Consider the following 22,352-nt stretch of genomic DNA (forward strand, 5'->3'; position numbering starts at 1 on the left):
CCCTCTACAGATCGTCCTTACTCTCTCTCTATATCGACTTCTTTAATCCTCAGCACTCTATCCCTCTATTGATCGTCCTCACTCCAGATCGTGCTTAAAATGACATTAAAAAAAGAAAGAACGAAAGCCCACAACGTTTTGGACATTGATGGATCCAATGCAATAGCATTATGGGCCAACTGTGAAGCATATTTCTCTTCAAATAACAAGATCGCCACTAGCTTTATAATGATCATGGTTGACAACATTGCGGATCACATGCAATATTTTGGGCTTTCAATAATGAGGCTAAAAATAAACCGTCGAGTCGAATATTGAGCCTGCTCGGAATGTGCGCTCGTTTGATCCACTTGGGGAATTTGGTCGTACTAATATAGAATGGTCAAATACAGTGAGGGCCCTTTGATTTTAGTTATATATTATGAGATTGGATAACTTTAGTGTAAAATAATCCTTATATTATGTTTGGTGTAAAAAAAGTAAAGGTAGGATAATAATAATGGGCCCACCACTTAATCCCAATAGTGGCAAAATTTCATCCTAAGGGGACCCTTGGGATTACATTTTCTAAGATAAAATTTTGTCCTCTACTATTCATGGGATTAAAAACTATAACATGTTAAATATTTAAAAAAAAACTAAGGGAAGATTTTGCATTTTTTTTTATAAATTTACCAATAATTATTGATTTAAGTTAGATTATATTACATGTCATTTTAAAGTAAATCTACGATGATTTTAATAAATTAATATATAAGATATATTATTAGTTACTAGCTAATTTCATGTCATACCAAACACAACATAGTATTATATATAATCCAGTAATATCTAATCCAATCATATCTTATCTAATTCGATCCAATCCAATCCAATTCAATCCGGCATACCAAACATGCGCTGAGGGAATAGTGAAATATCACAACTTTTTTAAAAAATCTTTTTGAGTTTAAGTAGCATTTATTACTCTCTTCAAGTAACAAAGTTAACATTCTAACACTTTTTTATTATTTCTTTTTTATTTATTAATTTTTATTAAAAAAATTGATCAAATGAATTTTAGACAACTATTAAAAAACTACTCTACCTAGATTCCTAAGGCAATTAACGTACCCATTAACAGTTGTTTATGTAAAAAGAAAAATCTGAGATAAAAAAAGAAGAAGTGAATTTTAGACATTGGAGGCCTTGTCAAAATAGCGTCGAAACGAATCCATTAACACAAATTTCTTAGAACTGATGTCACCATCTGTGATGAGTAATGAATTCGTTTTATTCGCAGTGGCGGCAACAACGACAAATCAACAAGCACGCAGCGGATGGAGGCTGCAATTGCAATTTGCAATAATGCAAGGCGAATACAACAAATAATATTTCGGCGGGTGATATTTCATTATGACACTGACCAGCCAGCTAATACTGTGTTAAGAAACAAGTAATAAGCTAAGCTAACAGGAGCATTAATAAGCAACCTTCATCAAGAAATGCTTGATTTGAAAGATAAATTTGTTTGATTGCGCAAAAGTCTCTCGTACGTTGAAAGAGTTGTGCCATTCACATTTGTCCATCAGCCTAACTCACTGACGCTAATGCTTTGATTCATGCCTAACTCGATCGCTTAACTTTCGTAATCCTGGGGGAAATGGCCGTTCACAATTATTTACATGCATGCTTTGAAAGAAAGACACAATAACGGAAATTCACCAACATCTACCGACAAAAATGTGAATAGAACAACTCTTTCAAATAGTTCCTTTTATGACACGAGACGCAAGATTAGTTATGCCATTAACGGCGGCCATCGACGCATTATTTAAGGTTCCTTTACGTGTGATCAAGGAGTCAACAATATTTTTCTACGAATGACAAAATATTGTATATTAAAATATAATGATAATACAAGAATATTGATTTTGAGATTTTTGGCATATTGACAATTAGTCTGATCTTTTAATTTCACAAATAAATGAATGAGTGTTCAATATTTATTGGTATTGTCATACTGTGCTCATCGACTTTTGTCACCTTTGAGACAAAAAAATTATTTCAAATTTTGTCCATCCCCTGCTTATTTAAAAAATAATTTTTATTTGTATTTAAAAGAATTTAGTTCAATTCTCGTGTATGTATGTCTGTGTGTATGTGTGTGTGTATATATATTTGATCAAAAACACATATCTATTTGTTTTCTTTAATAAACCATTTCATTTTTTTATTTGAGAGAGGGACTAGTTATCCATAAATATGGTTGAGAAAGTGATGGGAAATGGAAAATATTGACCTTAATTTGAGCATGACCTCTTTTCCAAACTTTAATTATTTACAGTAATTAAAATCAGTTGTGCCAAACATTTCTATAATCATTCATACTTGATACTAAAATGTCCATTACCAAGATTGGGGGGGGGGGGACCGGAAAAGAGAACTGCAGTACTGCAGTATCACGACCTTTCATTTTTGTTTTGTTTTTTTTTAACGTATTCAGAATAATAATTTTGAAAAAAAAAAATTATATCCTTTCGAAAAAAGAAAATCATCACGTTAAAATTACCTTTAAGAAAAGTGCAGGATTTATTAAATAATTTGGCAGTTTTGAAAAGTAAAAGCACCCATTAATAATCGTCAACGGGAAAACATTAAAGAGTTAAAAGCAACCTAAAAAGGTCAAAACAGGCGAGTAAAATTGAGAGAAATAGATATGAAGCTTAGCTCCTCCGTAGCTGTGGAATCTTCCACGCACGAGTCACATCCCAAATTCACTGGTCACACATCCGTACCAATCTAGCCAGCGACTTCATGTTCAATTTAACAAGTAACTTTTTCATGGTTTCGAACCCCACACAAAAAAAAAGATCGGTTAATCATGATGCGAGGAATGGTTCAAATCTTTCACTTAAGATTGATGATCTCACTTGAATATCGCACAAATTTCAAAACTACATGTGTTAACTTACCAATTGAAGAATAAGAAGAGTTTTGAATGTGTTGAAATTTGCCTTGCAGAATCAGAATGACGTAATTTCGAGATTAGTCCGTGTATGAGATTCAAGTATGGTGTATATTATTTTCCTTTCTTTTTTTTTTTTTTTAATTTTATTGGAAACGCATATATAATCACAAGATAACTTAACAACATGTTTGAAAATTTTGATATAGCCACTGTAAAACTTGCAAGAAATGTAGTTCACAAAAAGAAAAAAAAATCAATAATTTAATGCTCAAATTAAAATCTCTATGATTTTGATGGCCGTACTTAAAATCTTCAAAATTACATCTCAACTTATAAGGTGAATGTTTGATGATTAAGATTAACATGGTTTACGTTTGGGGTTTGGGGCCTGGGCCGAAATAAAAACCAACCAACCAATTTGATCGGATCATTAAATGAAAGGTTGCAGTGAGTGCACGTGTTCGAGACCCCATGCCATGCCCCACCAGATATCACTTGGCAGATCTAACACGTCTCCGATCCGCAAATCACAATGATAAGTTCCCACACTGTTCTAACTTTTTAAGCACAAAGCACGCATCATTATTTCTCTAAACAAACGATCATCAATTCTTCATTTTTAAATATAGTCGCATCACTTGTATCAGTTGTTGACTAATAGCTAGCTAGGGTCTTAATTAGCTCATTAAAATTTAAAGTGAGAGAATTTGTGGGATCACTTCCTCTAGCTGTTTATAGTTTTTCTTTTTCTCGATTTTTGGCAATCTTTTGTCAAATCCATGCAGGATGCAGCCTGGATTCTTGCAACATACACATAAGTATCGGTGAACGTGAGGGCTGCAGGGACGACAGGGGCCTCTGGCACTGGCAGGGCCATTGCACTTGCAGTGATATTAGTTATTTCACAACATCGACCAGTTAGTTACTACTAATCTACTATATCTATATATGTACACACACACACACTCTTCTTGTTGTTTACTAAAACTTACTTAGAGCGAGCGTCGGTGTTATATTAAGAAGTAAATATTGCGAGATCATGGGCAACTGTCAAGCGGCTGAGGCAGCGACGGTGGTGATTCAACATCCGGGGAACAAGATCGAGAGGATTTATTGGTCTGTTAGCGCTAACGAGATAATGAATTCAAATCCAGGACATTACGTGGCGCTTCTGGCGACTTCACCGACGTTGAAGTCGGAGAATGGCTTGCCAGTTAAGCAGCTCAAGCTCTTAAGGCCAGACGATACTTTGTTGATCGGAAGGGTTTATCGCCTCATCAGTTTTGAAGGTAACATTATAATTCATTCATTTACTTACTCGCCATAATTCACTAAAAATAAAATAAATCCCAAGCCAGCCGATCGACATAACTAAGTTTTTTATATTTTTCGTTTTTTCTTTTTCAATCTCTTCGGCAGATGTGTTGAAGGAATTTGCTGCAAAGAAGTGCATGAAACTGGGGAGATTACTGAAGGAGAGAGGAGGGCTTGAAGTTGATGAAATGAAGAGCAAAAACTCTAGTGACCGGAATCCTGCTCCGAATCCGAACCCGAACTCAAAATCTGAGAAGTGCAGTTTTGTTAAGGTACGTAAGAGAGTTACAACAGTTTTAGGGTTAGACCCCAAACCTAAACCTAACCTAATAATATTGATCGTGAAATGGGGAGGCCTGTGTCGTCTGCACTGTGTGTTAACTGTTAATTCGTCACGGGGAAATTAACTCATTAATTAAAATATTACTGCTGCTTTATAATATATCTAATTTTTAGCTCGGTTTTTGAGAGAAATGTGAGTCTAGTGGTAGGATTGGGATTGGAGAACAATAGCTTCGGGTTCTTCGTTTTTTTATTCTTTTTACTGAAAGAGGGACATGGGGTATCTTATCTTTTTTGTTCGTCATTTCATCCATCGTATGTAATAGTAATATAAAGCTTCATTAGTCATTACGGGCCAGAAAGATACACATTATATTATATTTTAAGTGAAAAAAACTTTAACAATGTAAAAGCAAAATCGCTATTTCTGGCACAGGGGTCATTTTCTTTATATTATTGAGGATAGATTTCAAAACAATCATCTCAACTTAGAAATTGAATCTGAACTATGTTTTTTTTTAATAAATAATGATATGTTACACATAATTTTATATTTCTCTTTAAAAAAAAAAGATAAGAACTCTATTAATATATTGAATTTGAACACTACTGTTAGACCCACAGGCATTTTTATTAAGGTCATAACTTCTTTTATGTACAACAAGTTTAAATGAAAATATAAATTAATACCTTATTAACGAAAACACGGTTTTGAAGTATATCATTAACTATTAAATATTCAAATTTTGGTTGTAGACAATAATTTAAAAATAATATCTAAGATGTAATATAATATCTACAATATTTAACATGCTTATCTTGTATAATAATTTAAGGATATTATGATAGGTAGATTATAGTATTGTGTAAGATATTATTAACTACTAATCAATTAATAAATATATTTATAATATCACTATATAACACATGAAAAAATATCTTTAAAAACTTAAAAGAAGTCAAATGAGAAAAAAGATCTTAATCCAATCAATAAATTAAAAAAAAAATAGTAGCAGGCATATCCATTAAATAAATGACATGCCACTAAATACACAAAAACTGAAACTTAGAGGCTCAATAATGCTATCTAAGATTAGCTGTTAATGACCATGCAGCAAATAATAATAACTACATATAGCTCGCTAGAATTCAACTTGGGGGGAATAATATTTAGAGTAGACATGAAATTGAATTATCAGTATCTTTTTACAATTTAAAGTGTAGTGGGTCTGCAAATTGTCTGATGAGTGATGACATGCAAATATGGACAACAAAACTTTACGACATTGATCGAAGGGCCATAAAGTTAAGATGAAACTGAGGGTGCACGCGTTCGTCCATGATATATGTTTAATTCAATGGTGGCAATCTCTGAGAATATATATCCATATATACGATGATCTTATGGCTGTGGTTTCATGTGTTGGATAAATTTGTGCATGTGTCGGATAAATTTGTGCATGTGTCATCGTCTCATGTTGAATTTGAATGGCTAAAACTGTTTGTTTCTTTTTGGACGTTTTTAGCGGGTGGAGCTGGAGGTTCAACAACTGGGTCTGCAGGGAGGCATAAGCGGTAGAAGTGGGCGGGGAAGGCATCATGGAATTGGAAACAGTACTGTTGGGCAATGGAGGCCAGCCTTACAGAGCATTGCAGAGCTTGGGACTTGAAAGCACTACCACTGTTCACAACCCCACGCCAAGGAGCTATAAAGCGTACATTTTTACCTTTATGTCATTCTCTTCTGACCAATAAAAACAAAAGGAGAAGCCTAGCTCTACGCCTTTCACTCTTTCCAAAACCTTCTTTAACCGTGATGTTAATGTTATGTTATTGCCACCAGTTTCCATTTTCCACTAGTATTATTTCTATGTTTAGGGTTTCTATTAGACTTAGATGCATGCATGTTTTACCTTTTAAATATATGTATAACTCGTTTCGACACCTACTCAGTAGTTGATCATATTATTAACGATAAAATTTTCACTTTTTTGGCTACTTAAATGTAACCTCCAGCCACCAATATTATTGTATCATATCTATGCATTCAAATTTGATAATTGAAAGCGAATGTTAATTTTTAATTAGAATATTAAGAGATAGAGGACAAATATACCTTGCATCGAGGGTAATATATATACTTAGTACTTTATATTCCTATGAAGACTAAAGTAAGGGTTTATTAAAGTAGGATTAAAATAAAAGATAAGAAAAATATATATTTTATTATAATATATTTTATTCCTATATTATATTGAAATTTATGTTTTTCTTACTTTTAACTTATTCCTAATTAATCAATTGGCTTTTGACTGAATGGGAGAGCACTTGCTATTAATGTGTGAGAGTAGTAGAGCGCATATGCCAGAGGGATACTTGCACAAGGATGAGGATCTTAAGAAATTAATTTACGAGTTGTCTGATATAAAAGATAGTCTCTCACGTAAACTTTAAAGCCTTGCGTCAAAGATTTGCTTTGGTATTTACTACCAAAATATAAATATACTACCGATAGGGATGGCAATGGGGAGGGGACCAATCTGTCTGTATCCATCCTTGATATTTTGCGTATATCCTCGTCCCTGTCAAAATTACTTGAGAGAATCAACATCCCCTCCCCGAATAATAAAAGGGGATCCCCAAGGGTCCACGATCCTCGAATAACTAATACATTTTTTGTTTTCGATTTTGAGTTAATCATATTAAAATAAAAAATTCAAATAAAAGTAAAGTTTGAAATATATCTTACATTAATATCCATTACAAAAGTCACATACATTAAATTAGTAAGTAACGCATCATGTAAGAGATACAAACTTATTTTACAAACTATCGTGAATAAATTAATAGTCTAATACAAAATTGTTACAAATAAAATCAATTTTAGATTCAAAATTAACTTTTTCAATGGTGTCGTGGCACTTTATAAATGAGGACTATTCTCTTTACAGCACAATAGTTAAGTCAGAGCAAATCAATAGCAAATATTAGATTAAATTAGATTAGATTATATTAAATTAGGTATTAAAATTGTGATTCGCTGTGGGCAATTATAACATCTAAAAATAAATAAAAAATAAATTTAAGTTTAAAACATTTAATGAATATTAAAATTAAAACAAAATTTTTGGGCTAATAGAATTTACCCGGTTTTTTAATGTCCTAAATAAAAATTTAGGACTTTAATTAGTTAATTAAGCCTAAAAGTTTAATAATATAAATATTTTGATATTTGTTATTTTTACCAATATTTATAATTTTATAATTTAAAATTTATTATTTATTTACTAGTAATTTTAAAAAATAAAAATAAAAATAAAAATTAAAATGGAAAAATGGGTAGGGGATGAGGATTCCACCTCATCCTCATCCCCTCTCCAAATAAGAAATTGGATAAAAAAAATTTTCCGTCCCTTCTCCAAATAAAAAATTATATATAAAATTATTCTCATACCCTCTCTAAATGAGAAAAATCCCCTAAAATATCCGTCCCCGTAAAAATTTTTGCCATCCCTAACTACCGACTGAAAACGGAAGGAGATATACGACAGAATTTGTCTGCAGCTGCTTTCAATTATATATAGGAAGGCCATTAATGATGGTGAATTGAATTAATTGCAATAAGGGGGACCGGGGACCATGCAGCCATCACCTTTCGGCAAGCTTACGTTGCCTCTCATCATAACCGTTAATGCAAGTTCTGTACTGTGATTGCCTTCAATATTTCATGGTGTAAAGTAAGTGTGAACTGGTAGCTAGCCTGGCCGTAATATCTTGTAAATATTGCAAATGATTAATCAATAGAAACAAATTGTTAAAACCATCTTTCAAGCGAGTGATCCACATCGCCGCCCGCATCCAAAGACTATTTTGACTATTCGAGTGAAAAAGCCAGTTCCCCTAGTGCTACGGGCTATGGCCACCACAGTCAATTTCTTCTCAAAATTGAACAACGCAGGTAACTCTAGTTTTGTTGATTAAATAATTGATCAATTGTATTACACTCCACAGTCCTTACCTTTTAAATTGATGGATTTGTCTGGTGGAAGTTGCCTTTCAACTATCATTAAAATGTGAGTATTGATTTCTTATTTTTAGCTTTTCATAATCATTGAAGAAACGAACAAGATTGAAAAGCATTGTCGGCCACTCATCAACACGTACGTGTGGCCCGCAAGGAGTCGCTGCCCAATAACATTAGACAAAATTAAAAACTATAGCCGTAGAAGTAACTCAATTGTCATCTTGAATGTGATGTGAAAACGCAAAATAGATCTACTTGTATATTTAACATGATTAACACACAAGTAATTATATGCGTATGTGTGGACCATAAATTGCTTTGCTTTGACTTCGTTGATTTTGAAATGAAATGTAAGGTAATTAGGGTGCGTTTGAGATTGAGATTGTGCAACTGTAGTTTAAAAGTTACAGCATTAAAGTGTTTGGTAAACACTAGCTGCTGTAGCTTGCAAGTTATGTTAATATAATTTTTTACTTGTATGATAGAAATCTATTATATCTTTAATAATTTTGACAAAATTATAATTTAAAATTTATATTTACTACATATTACTAACTTTTTTTTTATAGTTACAATTTTTTTTCCACAACAGCTGTACTTTAAAAACTACAGTACCTCAATCCCAAACGCACCTTTAATCTTTCAGGAAAATAAATGTATTAAATCTGCCTACTCATTATGCACCTTGCCAAGTCAAATAAAAACCAACTGCAACTTTCAGCCATTCTTCATCTTCTAATAATTGTATTACGTATAATTAAAAAAAATGGTATTATGTAAATAAATTGATTATTGAGCCTGCAGTTTTGCAATAAAACTGAAAATGAAATTAGCAATATATGGACCAAAAGAGGTTTGTATTGGGCTAGATTGATCCCACAAACAAATAGCCGCCTTTAGTTGGCCCAAATCACCGACTCAGGATGAAATAGCAGAAATACCCTCTCAATTGCTTCGTATTTTCAAAACTGCGCCTTGCCTCCTCTTTCGGATGGGTACCGCAATGCCAATTCGGAGCTCCGATTTTATTCTCTTGATTCTCTTCATCGCATTCTCAATTTCTCAACTCGTCGTCTCCGCCGATGATCGCTCTTTAGGTATCGTCTCGCTTTTCTTGTACGCGAGTTTTTGAAGACATTGAGTTCTGAAACCTAGGGTTTCAGTGGTCTGTATCAGAAATTATATTGGTTTTCTGGCGATAAAATCTAAGAAATTTAGTGGTAACAGAGATATGGTTTATGTTTTTCCAATAATTGGTGCCTTAGAAGTTCTAAAATAAGCAAATATAGTAAAACGCACATGACATATTGTTAATCACTAAAGCATATACTTAAGGTTGGTATCTTTAATATCCTGAGGAACTTAGCTTTTAAACAGATGGATTTTTAGTTTTAAGCTTGCTGAATTCCTTAGCAACAATTGTAGGATGTGGGTGCACGTAAAAGTTTAGGTGTCAGTTAATTATGTGTTTTTTTCTTTTTTGGGTTTTGCAGTTGTTGGTCAATATACTACCCTGCGGCTATCTCCCGGCTTGGCAGTGGAGAACTCTCCTGGTATAAAGCCGGGGGCAAAAGTTTTCTGTGAAAGAGTCAGTATTCATGGATTCTCAAGACTGAGGGATTTGAGAAAGTTTGCTCATTCATTGAAGGTGAAAGTTTCCCAGAATAGTTCAAGCTTACGGAGATCAAATGTGGAAGTTTGCTTCCATCGGTGAGTTATTATATTATGAGGCTGTTTCTTGAAATAGCATAGTGAGCGGTCTGAATGATAGCTTTTAGGATTTCTTACAGTTTTTTTTTTTTTTGCTTTAGTACTTAGAAGCTTTGGGAATTTTATCGACATTGATCATTGAAGCATATGGTTCCGATATTGTCTTTTTGTTTCTTAGAGCATTGTAACCTCCTTCGCAGGAATGCATCTCTTGGGGTAGGAATGTGCTCTCAAGGCCGTTGGCAGAAAGTTTCCAAGGGTTTATGGGTGCAGTCAATGTCACCTTTTGACCACAAAATCTTAGATATAAGGACCACGACGTCGCCTTTAGAGCCTCTTGAGGTTTCTATTGAAGAAGGTACTTATTTTTCAACAATGGTCTGGTGAATGCTTGTATCTCTTGCTTTACTTACAACATTACTAACCTGTCTATCCACTATTTTTTTATGTTTGCAGAATTCTTTTTTTATCGTATTGTATTTTTTATTTTGGGCATCATTCTGATGACTTTGGCATCTTCTCTGAGCAAGTCATTGGTATTCTACTATGGCAGTGCAATGGCAGTAGGCATCATCCTTGTTATATTGATGGTCCTTTTTCAGGTAATACTTTTTTAGTAGTTCCATTATTTAATTTTGTTTACAATTTGGAAGCTACACATGTTATTTTAATTCTCAGGCACTGTTGACATAAATTCTTTGTACAAATAATTCTATATCTTATGTTTATTGATGGATTATAACTAATGAACACTGCAGATAGGTTGACATGGTCTTATTGAATTTGCTTTGTCTATAGTGTAGTAGCCTTTATTTCTGATTTTGTTAACTGCCGAGACTGTTTCCTGCCCAAATGATATATCTCAGTTCTGTTGGTACTACTAACATGTACTATCATGCGGTAGAAGTTTATTCCTGCTATTTGAAAGATTCTCATCTTTAGTTTGGTAGTAAAATTAGTTGGACTTGGTGTCTTTTTCTGATACCTTAACATGGGATTATTGTTTCTGGTTCGGTTGGATGTTTTAGTTTAGCTAACTTCATTTGTGGCATTGACAGGGGATGAAACTTCTGCCAACTGGCCGAAAGAACTCACTTGCAATATTTATGTACTCATCTCTTGTGAGTATCAACTTGTCTATTCATTTTTAATTTCTCTTTTTCTTTTTTCCAAATGAAAGAATATGTGTTAATCTTGCCATTATAATTATTTTTTTCTTTTCAGATTGGTTTGGGATCATTTCTCCTGCGGTATTTGCCAGGGTTATTGCGCTCAATACTTACGGAAATTGGAATTGGGGAAGACATGTATAATCCTGTATGTAAGTTGTCCTCTATATTTTGATTATAGTTTTTCTATCAATTTCGTGATGCAGAGAATGATGAAGAAGCTATTACAGAGGAGATCCAATTGAGATTTTATGTTTACGTATTTTCACTGAAATAAAAGCTTTATTTCCATTTCTTTTCAACCTAGATAATGATAATATATTCTTCCATATAAATTAGAGCAACCATCTTATTCAACAACTGTCACTAACGTCATGTTAATGGCTGTAAAATCCATTATCAGAACTATCCTTTGTTGAAGGGGAGTTATCTGTTGGGTTAAAGAACTATATATAATAATCAATTGTGATCTATTATATAAATGAATATGATTAAAATTTTGTAAACCTCTCTAGCATCTTGTTTAGTTATGGGTGGGTGCCAGCTAATTCAGTTAGTAAAATCTCTTGAGTTGAAACAAGAGTTCTAGGATTCAAACCCTGCTCACATGTGTGGGGAGAGAATTGTGTTGCCATTAGGCTATAATTAAAAACAAGAAAATCTTGTTTACTTGGGGTGATAATGAACTGTAGTATTTAGTGCCAAGGAATTATACAAACCTGTTGGTGCTTGATTGTATTTTATATTTTTGTGTTATTTAGTTTCTGATTTTGTATTTTCCTTTTGAAAATCACTGACCAAGGGTAATTCCTAGAAATTAGCAATTTACTCTGAACTTGTATGGTTCTGTAGAATAGTTGTATACTGTTCCCTCATTTACGTAAATTTTATTCAGTAGATAATCTTGGTAAATCCTTTCATTTTCAGACCCTTTTTTTTTTTCAATTTTTTCATTGTTTTTAAAAAAATTATTTATTTTTGTTACTAGCTACTTCTTTTTTTTACTGATGATAGTGATAATACTTATGATTTCTTGAAACCTAATTTGTGTTAGAGTTTTCTATTGGCTACTTCATTTGTTTACAATGGAGTTCGCTTTTATTTTGCTGCCTCATTTAAAATTGCTTATGCGCACATCTGATGCAGAAAAATTGTATATGCACTAGTTCTAATTGGTTTGCATGAGATTGTATGTAGTGGCTGAATGATTTTTAAGAAATTATTTCCTCTTCCAAAGCTGAAATGCTTTTAAATTATAAACTGCAGTTAGCAATCTTTTTGGTGGCTTTTGTCGTTCTAGCTGGAGCATGGTTAGGCTTCTGGGTTGTCCGTAAACTTGTCCTTACAGAAGATGGATCAATTGATATAAGCACATCTAATTTTGTTGCATGGTCCATCCGCATTTTGGCAGTCATCATGATTCTTCAGGTTCTTTTTTCCCCAGTTGTTGTATCTTTTGTTTGTGACTCATGGAATGAATTTTGTTTACAAAGTTGATAAAGTATTTGTTGTTACAGAGTTCACTGGATCCCCTGTTGGCAGCTGAAGCGTTAGTATCTGGAGTATTGGTCTCATCAATTTTAAGGAATGTTACTAAATTGAGATTATTGCGTCGTGCTCGCAAGTAAGTGTACTTTTAATCCAGAGCTCAATCATTTTCTTTAATATTTGGAGCAGAAAAATCTTGTCCGACAATAAATAATGTATGAACTTGGGTTTGCATTATTCTAGTAAAAGAATAACAGTAAAAATGGCACTATATGGTTATGTTAATTTTTCTTTTTCTATACAATTATAGTTCTGTTGATTGAAATGATATTATTTCTCTAAAAAGCAAATCGACTATTAGTTAGGTTTATGCAGCAGGAGAACTTTGGCCATATGTTTCAAATTGTCTGCAGTTTCATTGTGCACTCACTTCTCTACTACATATGTGTGAATATTTGTTACCATTGTCATTTACCTTTTGACTCCAGTAATGCATAATACCTATGGTGTACCTTCTGCAGGAAGTTCAAAATAGTCAAGAATTTCTTTAGGCATTCTCAGCTTCCTGATTTATCACCATTTCAAAATTCTTGTGATGAATATATGTATAAGAGCCCTGAAGATAAGTTTGTCCGGCGTTGGTCCAAGCGCTTCTCCCTGTCTTCGTGCAATTCTCCTTTGCAAGGTTTGCCGTGTACCTTTGATTTTCTTGCTGGCTTTTTGCATTTTTCTTAAATAGCAATAGAACATTAAGAATTACTAGATTAATGATTACATTGGCTCCTCTGTGTCTTGGCTGATACTCCAGGTCATAGTGGGTCTTCACCTAGGAAACTGTCAGATTCAGAGATTTACCCTTCTGCCTTTCATTCCACTCCTGAGAGGAGAAATTTCTCAAAAGAGGAGTGGGAAAGATTCACCAGAGACTCAACAGAAAGAGCTCTAGAAGGGCTTGTTTCTTCACCCGACTTCAGTAAATGGGTCGCTGCTAATGCAGAAAGAATTACTGTAACTCCCAGAAAAACCTCTGCTGATTCTTCTGTTCGTCGCCGTAAGTGGTTTCTTTTGTTTTAAAAGGTTAATATTTCTGTAACACAGTCAAGACTAAGCTAAGCATGCAAAAAGGAAGATGCTGGTTGGAACAGGAGAAAGGAATGTTGCAAAAACTCACAAGAACTATTATATGCATGTTTTTTCATCAGTTTAGGCATCTGAAGAGTAGCTTAAGATTCATTGACTCCAGCTGACAAACACTGGGCAGTTTATTTGTCCTGTGCGTGTATTTAGGGACTAACCTTGAAGATCACTTGTAAAGAGTTTTTCTTTTCAGTATTTTTTTTCTGTTAGACGAATTAGCCTTGTGTATCATAGGAGAGAGGATTTTGTAAGACCAAGTGGTTTACAGAGTTATGCAGTGCGTGGTGTTTTGTTATTGTTTAACTAAGGTAGCAATTACATTTTGGATTGGAATGAGAATCTTGAGGAGTGAGAATCTTAGGATTGGGAGTGTGGAGTAAGAGTGAGAGTAGGTTGTTTACTTATATTGGAATGTGAGAATGAAATTGAAACCAGAATTCAATTTATGTGTTTGCATTGTCTTGGATTGAGAGTAAATGATTTTAAATTACAATTTTATCCTTATTTAAAGAATTATAATTTATAATTAAAAAATTAATAAAAAATATATTTAAAAAATAAAATAAATATTTTATTATATTTGTAAATTAATAATAATTATTAATATTCTTAATTATGTAAATCATAATTTTTTAATTAATTTAAATTTAAATTATGTGAATAAAAATCATTAATAATAGCAACACAAATGAAACATTATTATTGATAATATAGTACAAAATTAATATTTTCTTAGAATAAAATATTTATTATTATTAAATAAATAAATAATTAATATTTATTAAAATTAATGTTTAATATTATTATTTTTAATGAATTTAATTTATAAAATAAAATAATATTATTATTTAAATAAATATAATATTTATTTATTTTTATTTTATTAAATTTAATAAAATAAACATGTTTATAATTATTATTTTTAATAAATATGATATAATTTATTTATTTTAATTATGAGGGTAAAAAGGGAAGAGGGGGAGTGGATTCCCACTCCCACCTCCCCCAATGGGAGTGAGAATCCAACTCTCCACTCTAAAATTAGGTGGGACATATGGAGTGTGAATCTCACTCCCCCCTAAAAAATAGTAAGTAAACATTAGAGTGGAAGGAATCCACACTCCCACTCCAGAAAGTAAACACAGTATAAATACATCCAGTTGAAGCTCTGAATTTTACAGCGGTTCTACGGTTCGATAAAGGGTTTCGAAGTTGATGAATTATATCTAGACCATTCTATGTAACGTGGGCATTCTGCTTGACATAATGTGCTGTCAAGAGTGATGGTTATATAAAATTTCGAAAAATTAGTTTATTTTTTCTTTATTATCTTACGAACAATTCTATTTATATCCCTTAATTTAACAGAAGTTATACTCCGTATCTACGTGAAGGTGTCAACCACAATGCCTGAAGAGCAGTTGATTTTTTATTTCCATTAGCTCCAATGAATGATTAAGCATGAAAAATTAGTTAAAAGTTGACATAATTTATTTGTTAAATTATCGCTAATTAGCTTGGTCTAGATATAAAGAACTATAGGGAGTTACTACCATCTAGACCAAAGTCCGCTTTTTTTAAAACATGCTTGAAGCGTTAAATGGCAGAAGCTGTAAAATCACCAAGTTGTTCCCGTGCCAGTTGTTCAAAATTCACTCTGGAGATCAAGACACCTTGAATGATGATCCCAAACGTTTTAAGGCGGATGATCTTGTTGACTTTTGGTTGCTAATAATCTTTCAGAATTCATAAAGAGAAAAAAAAAAAAAAAAACGAGCTTGTCCCACTCAAGCATCGTTAAAAGGAGTAACAACTATCTCTTTCAAAACCCATATGAATGAGAGCTTTTTAGAAGATCTAAACAGACAAAGACAGAGACAGAGCAATTTGGTTTCCAGAAAAGAGAGATTTGCAACATGCTACCCTTCTTCAAAGTCTTCCACGAGGCTCAACTACTAACCAAGTCATCCAGTATCTGCCCTAAAGAAGGACAAAACCTGGAAGATGAGGAGAGAAAAGATCAAGAAACAAAAACCAGATTACTTCGTCCCATAAAAATATTCATTCAGTATCCATCTTCTCAAGAATCACGTTACGGAACTATCAAATTTAGTTCATTCCACAATGTTATTCTAGTTTTTCGTCCACCAAAGGTATAAATCAATTCGAACTCCTCCGAAAGGAAATCATCCCTAGTAATGATATTGTTGATGCCGAAAAACGACCTCAACAGCTGAATTTGTTTCTTTAGGGGAATTACAGTACGAATCCAAGCTCAAACGCCAATATGACCACAATTTTTTGTACCTGTCAACCAGAAAACACGGTTAGGATACGCCGGTGGGGTTCCGGCACAGACCCTCCGATGCTTAAGTCAGAAATTTTGTATAAAGAGATGAAAATGAGAGGGAAGAATTGTGAATGGGTTCAAAAGAAAGGAATTTTCCGATCTAAGAACTCAAAATCTGGTAAGCTCTGTTAAGGCTCTTAGATAGGTCACTTCTAGAGTTTTTGGTTGATTTTTTCTAACCCTTTCACCTGATGCGCTCTTCAGTTTAAATAGACTTTTCGTCGTGTACGGTTACCTCCTTAACTTCAGCCCACTTTCTTCAGTAGTTGCAAGTGGTTGTCAGTTGGAAGTGGTTTAAATAGATCGTGGCACACAACTTTCCTATAAATTAGGCCACGTTCTCTTAACTAGCAATTTTCTATGTCAAACTAATTCTCAGGTCGGACAAGAGAATTTCAAGGTCGGATTACTTCATTTTCAGATCAGACAGATGAATTTCTCAGTCGCTCATATAGCGTTGAGGTTGTATTCTTAAACTAGATCATTCACATAGATCTTAGGTCGTACTTGTAAATCAGGTCGTCAACATAGGCTTCAGGTTGTACTTATGAGGCCAGCTCAACAACAATAAGTTCTGAGTAGATTAAGATCGACTATATTTTGAGATACTACTAGAAAAATCCAACCCAAACACCAGTCCCTTAGTTTTCAATACCAGAAAGTCATTGCTGGTGTTGGAAACTAATAGAAAAATTTTCTCAAAACCCAACAGATATATTCTTATATTGGATAGAAATGAATAAGAGGAACAAATCATCGTCAAATTTGCAGAAGAAATTAACTTCTCTCTCCATCGTTAGAACTTAGAAAGTTTTCTCTCTTGACAAAATGAGCATAAACCCTGTCGAACTTCAAAATGCTCTTGCAACGATTTGGTCATCTCCTTTTTCATGATTTTCTGCTGCCTCTCATCACCTATCTTTGCAGTGTCGTAATCTAGCGGTGCACCGGGAATCCCAACATTACTCCAACTCTGATTTTCTAGGTCATACCAATGAAGAACCCTGGTGGCGGGTGGTCTTAGGAACTAAAACTTTGTCCCCACTCTTTGAATACACGAAAGGTTTCATATACGAGCCTTCTTTAATTTGATCTCTCCCTTGAAAGGAGGAAAGTTTAGTCCGAGAATCCTTCACCCCATACTGCTTCATCACCCGTACATCGCAAGGTCGCACAGTAGCATAGGTGGTAAGTAAGCATAGACGTCCTCTCAAAACCTCCACATTAACAAAATACATGATCAAGCTCGCTCTTCAAATCAAAGGCAACAATAAAAAAGTCTTCACATGGTTCTGGATTTTGGTTAGCCACCCAATGCAATGCACCGTGTAGGAAAGCTCCATTTTCTTCGTCTTTCGTGAAAATGATACTGGTAATCATGAACCCTTCTCCGTGATTCACTTTTCAGACTACAAAACAGTAAATTCAGTGTACCCCAAAATGATTACATCTCTCATCATTACCAATTTATAGTAATCAGTAGCAGTATCATAACCAAATCCATCGAAAAAAGCATCGCAACACAAAGTAGAACATTCTTCGCCGGTAGTCGACCTTTTTTTTTTTTTTTTGGGAAATGGGTGGCGGACTTAATTTGTCGATTATTATATCCAACGGAAGCATCCGAGTGGCCATACTTTCGTCTGCCCCAAAAAGCAAAAAGATTCCAAGCTTTAATCAAGAGGTGTTGATTAGTGGTGATGCAAGAGTAAAGTCTACGACTGCGAACTCGTAATCTCCGATAGAACGGCGCACCTCTCACTAGAAATTTAGAAGCTTCTATTGGAAAAATAAATAAATAAACAACAGGAAGTAATATTTGATTCAAGCAACTAGTTTAAAGGCGATAGAATGTCAGGGATCTGAATATATGAAACCAAAGAGAATTTCAATTCATTTCAAAGATTATGTTATAAACATAACACGCCACGCTATTTATGTAGAATTGGCCAAGCAATTATCTCTTGCCACGTCACTTATGGGAGCTAAATGGCTGATTTGCTGCTCTTTAGCCATGTTGGTTTCTCAAAGCACTTTGCTAACATAGCCGAATGGCCAATCGGTGCGGTTTGTGTGCCGCCCATCTAATTAGGCTCCACGTGCTTTGCCTTTACTTCAAAATCACATGCTTAATTAGCTAAATGCGAGAGTATAGGGGGGCAGACATCCACCAGCTCGGGATATTGTTCAAAATTTTCTTTTCAAATGCAATGAGGAATTTTTTTTTTTTTTTCCTTTTGGAGAGGAAAAGTTCAATTTATCCCGCGAATTGTAATTTACCTTACTTTAACCCAACATAATGGAAAATATCTTCGCATCTCCAATCTGTTAAACTCTTCTAATTGTAATGTTATTCATTAAAGGATTCCATTTTATCATTTGAATACATACCACACTTTTATTAGTAATTTAGCAAACATTTATTATCATTTGAGGCTCCGTCTACAATGTTCACGCTACACCATGCCTCATATTTTGTCATTTTTCCCAGCAACCATTGGAAGAAATAAGGATAATTTTTTTTTCTAAATACTAATCACACTTCAAATTGCTGTATTGCACATATATTTACATGACTGCTATTACAACAGACATTACACTAATATTTACAATCAGATATATAACTTGGAACTTACATTATTACATTAATTTTGTGAAGTAAATGTCACGACACATGGGCCTCATAAAAGAGTAATGTCTTTGTTCCACTCACATTTCGCAAGGGAGAAAAATTTATAAATTAACTCCACATAATTTTTTACTTAATTAAGGGAGTTTGAGCATATGAAGACTCAAACCACTACCTTCATAATCTTCTTAACTTTGAGAGTAGTGGTTTGACCGGATTTGTGGGTTTGTACCGTGTTAATGGGTCGTATAAAATTTTATCCAACTATCATCAAGTGAAAATATTTTTTTTTATATTAAAAAACAAAGTCTTTATTTTTATTTTATGTTTTTGGGACAAAATACATGCTCTTACCTTCATATAAAGAAAATGCAAAAGAGGAGAGAAGAAAAAAAATAATAATTAGGCGTGGTTAACTTAAAATCAAAGGGTAATATTCTTTACTTTTTTTTCTTTTTCTTTTTTTGAAATTAACACTTTTAGTTAGGGATGAGCATGAGTTGTATTTGAAATTTGTGAAAATTGAAGTCAATCCATTATTGATTGGATTGAGAAAAAATTAACTCAATCCAACCCAATCTAACCTTAAATTATTGGATTGCATTGATTGAGTTGATTAAAATACAAAATTCAAACATAAAAATTAAAAAACTATTTAGTTTTTAAAATCAAAATTAAATAATAAAAAACACATTAATTATCCTGTATAACATTAAATATGTCCATTGTACCCAATATCTATAAATAAATAATATGATGTTATGTTTGAATATCTATCAACTTACTTTTGATGAAAATTCGACCTAAAAACTTCGATCAATGTCGGATTTAACCAAAAAAAATGAAAAAAATATATTTTATAAAAGAATAAAAAGAAGTTCAAAATTAGATTTTTAGTCATTTGTAGTTTAATAATTGACAATTGATATTATTTTTTTATGATCTTTATTATTCTAGGGTTGGGTTGAGTTATATAAGTTCACTAACATAAACCGAAGCCAACCATATTACTAATCAAATTGGAAAAATTTGATCCAATCAACCCTCCTAAATTTAATAAAAATTTCGGTTTACATTAAATTTGATTGGTTGAGTCGGTTTGGGTTTGTCCACCCCGACCTTTAATCATTCAACACAGTAAATAAAATGAAAGGGCAATTGATTTGATTTTACGGGATAAAAAGCAGAAAAGTTGCGGAGGGCTAAAGCAATAATAAAGATGAATGATTTGCTTAATGGGCGTCAGTCACTCACTTTAAGACTTTTTGCGTAGCTGGGTATCATCTTTTTAGGAGTTGAGTTGATAAAAGCTGGAAAACGCGTTAACTGTGTGCGAGTCCCGTTCCCGGAAAATCCTGAATCCTGAGGAGAGTCGGTTAAGTTGTATTTTTTTTCCAATTCCCTCAAGGAAAGTGCTTCTCAGTTTCTCAAACCTCACACAACTCGTAAAGTCGACATGCAGTAGCCGCCGCCTTTACTCTCCCTACATAATAAACCCATAACTTTCACGAGTTCCGGTCTTCACAGTCACATACTGCTTCAATCAGAAGGCACTTCGATCGGTGATTGGAGGAACAGAAAAACAGGGAAGAAGGCTCTTCGCTCTTTAACAGATCAGAGAAGATGAGTTACTACAATCAGAATCAGCCTCCAGTTGGTGCTCCCCCTCCTCAAGGTTACCTGTTTCTTTCTTTTTGGCTAATAAAGAAAAGAAGCTATTAAGGTCTTGTGGTTATTCAATTAAAGCTAATAATAACATAAGTTGTGAATTTATTAATGAATTGTAGGGTATCCACCCAAGGACGCATACCCTCCACCAGGGTACCCAGTTCAAGGCGGCTACGCTCAGGGTTACCCTCCTTCTCAATATGCTCCACAGTACGCTCAGCCTCCGCCTCGTCAAGAAACTGGTTTTCTTGAAGGATGGTATGCCCGTGCCCTCTCTCTTGCGTGAAAAACTAGCTTTTGAATATTTACTATTTTGTTTCAATTTCCTATTATCATACAAATATTGGGTTGCATTGCTCACACTATGCGTTCTTCTATTGTCGGTTCTTTATAATTATTTATTACTTCTCCATTGATCTTTTTTGTGACAGTTGCTATTTTGAAGTATAACGTGAACAGTATCTTTGCTATTTTGAAGTAGAACGTGAACAATATCTTAGCTATTTTTGTATACTGAGTTGATTAATGATTGCGTGATTTTGATTGAGTTAAAGAGATCTAAGACTAAGGTGCTGTAGGCTTTGCCATCATTTGTTAACTTCAAATATGTACTTTGATTTGATAATTTGAGGATGCTGCTCTAGTTCTGATTAAAAGTATATGTGCTCAGTAATTAAGGATTCTTAGTTAAAATCTGCGACCTTTGACATGGGAAATTTTTGTCAATTGAAACTCAAACTTCCATTAAGACTATGGTGGATAAAGAAATTCCTAATTATGATTTATGGCAACTTGCCGCTTGCCTGTTTCGTTTAATTATGAAAGGTTAATAGATGCAGCAAGTGCGAGAATCAACCTTCTTATCGTTCTGAATGTTATTTATCGTGAAATTAATTCTTGATATGAGTAGAGTCTGGACGCAATATAAGCTAAACATGATGAGCTTAATCAATAATCAATATACTTACTTAACACTACTTTGTTGCATTATGATTTGGAAATTGAGGTATGTTTGTTTGTGTGAGCGCAGTTTGGCGGCTCTTTGCTGTTGTTGCCTTTTGGATGCTTGCTTTTGACTGTTGAGGAGAGCTTTCGGTGTTCAGCCATGGTCAATTGTTCAGAGTTGATCATTCCTGCAGCATCATCTTCTAGAAGTCTGTCAAACAAAATCTTCCCAATGTATTAGGATGCTTTATTGTCTATTGTTTGGGATCCGTTTCACCATTAGCCAAAACATTTTTAAATGCTCTGCTGTTAAATTTTATTTTTGTTGTGAATTATATATGTCCCCACATTACCTAATCCGCACCTAATCCAACATTTCAATGTGGATTCCACTGTGCCACTCACTTTGTGGTGCCACTCACTTTGTGCTAGTTTGACAGTGAATTCCATTAATCATATATAGAGGTGAAGATGGAAGCGACAAGCGAGCAAGTGTGTGTATTTTAAAAAATATCAAGCCTCGTAATATAGGGAGTTATGCTTTCTCTGAAAATTTATTCCCTTGGATTATCTTCTCTCTCTCGCACTAAGCCTTCATTATGCTTTTCGATTTCTTCCATTATTTGTTTGCAATACTTCCACAGCAAATATATAATTTTATAAAAAAAAATTCAGTCTATTTTCTT

At 33.6% G+C, this 22,352-nt stretch overlaps 3 protein-coding genes across 3 annotated transcripts; all 3 read left to right on the forward strand.

Annotated features, from left to right (window-relative positions):
* The first annotated feature begins 3,520 nt into the window (after positions 1-3,520).
* On the forward strand, positions 3,521-6,544 carry LOC102627102 (uncharacterized). Its single transcript, XM_006466392.4, has 3 exons — positions 3,521-4,239; positions 4,370-4,536; positions 6,073-6,544. The coding sequence occupies exons 1-3, from the start codon at positions 3,990-3,992 to the stop codon at positions 6,214-6,216; spliced, it is 561 nt and encodes a 186-aa protein (XP_006466455.2). The 5' UTR covers positions 3,521-3,989; the 3' UTR covers positions 6,217-6,544.
* A 2,911-nt stretch (positions 6,545-9,455) lies between these two features.
* On the forward strand, positions 9,456-14,381 carry LOC102626832 (uncharacterized). Its single transcript, XM_006466391.4, has 10 exons — positions 9,456-9,667; positions 10,064-10,280; positions 10,481-10,638; positions 10,737-10,882; positions 11,339-11,401; positions 11,505-11,597; positions 12,716-12,877; positions 12,967-13,073; positions 13,459-13,622; positions 13,746-14,381. The coding sequence occupies exons 1-10, from the start codon at positions 9,562-9,564 to the stop codon at positions 14,009-14,011; spliced, it is 1,482 nt and encodes a 493-aa protein (XP_006466454.2). The 5' UTR covers positions 9,456-9,561; the 3' UTR covers positions 14,012-14,381.
* A 5,860-nt stretch (positions 14,382-20,241) lies between these two features.
* LOC102626533 (protein CYSTEINE-RICH TRANSMEMBRANE MODULE 13) lies at positions 20,242-22,023 on the forward strand. Its single transcript, XM_006466390.4, has 3 exons — positions 20,242-20,728; positions 20,841-20,979; positions 21,752-22,023. The coding sequence occupies exons 1-3, from the start codon at positions 20,677-20,679 to the stop codon at positions 21,795-21,797; spliced, it is 237 nt and encodes a 78-aa protein (XP_006466453.2). The 5' UTR covers positions 20,242-20,676; the 3' UTR covers positions 21,798-22,023.
* The last annotated feature ends 329 nt before the right edge of the window (positions 22,024-22,352 follow it).

The sequence above is a fragment of the Citrus sinensis genome, chromosome 7, assembly GCF_022201045.2.
Source record: "Citrus sinensis cultivar Valencia sweet orange chromosome 7, DVS_A1.0, whole genome shotgun sequence".
Classification (NCBI taxonomy): Eukaryota; Viridiplantae; Streptophyta; class Magnoliopsida; order Sapindales; family Rutaceae; genus Citrus; species Citrus sinensis.

What these genes read in the sequence shown, in the direction of transcription:
- LOC102627102 (XM_006466392.4), top strand. Translation starts at nt 3,990, where the DNA reads ATGGGCAACTGTCAAGCGGCTGAGGCAGCGACGGTGGTGATTCAACAT. An exon ending in TCGCCTCATCAGTTTTGAAG is followed by an intron (nt 4,240 to 4,369) that starts GTAACATTATAA and finishes TCTCTTCGGCAG; the next exon opens with ATGTGTTGAAGGAATTTGCT. An exon ending in AGAAGTGCAGTTTTGTTAAG is followed by an intron (nt 4,537 to 6,072) that starts GTACGTAAGAGA and finishes GGACGTTTTTAG; the next exon opens with CGGGTGGAGCTGGAGGTTCA.
- LOC102626832 (XM_006466391.4), top strand. Translation starts at nt 9,562, where the DNA reads ATGGGTACCGCAATGCCAATTCGGAGCTCCGATTTTATTCTCTTGATT. An exon ending in TATTTATGTACTCATCTCTT is followed by an intron (nt 11,402 to 11,504) that starts GTGAGTATCAAC and finishes TTTTCTTTTCAG; the next exon opens with ATTGGTTTGGGATCATTTCT. An exon ending in TTATTGCGTCGTGCTCGCAA is followed by an intron (nt 13,074 to 13,458) that starts GTAAGTGTACTT and finishes TACCTTCTGCAG; the next exon opens with GAAGTTCAAAATAGTCAAGA.
- LOC102626533 (XM_006466390.4), top strand. Translation starts at nt 20,677, where the DNA reads ATGAGTTACTACAATCAGAATCAGCCTCCAGTTGGTGCTCCCCCTCCT. An exon ending in TGGTGCTCCCCCTCCTCAAG is followed by an intron (nt 20,729 to 20,840) that starts GTTACCTGTTTC and finishes AATGAATTGTAG; the next exon opens with GGTATCCACCCAAGGACGCA. An exon ending in ACTGGTTTTCTTGAAGGATG is followed by an intron (nt 20,980 to 21,751) that starts GTATGCCCGTGC and finishes GTGTGAGCGCAG; the next exon opens with TTTGGCGGCTCTTTGCTGTT.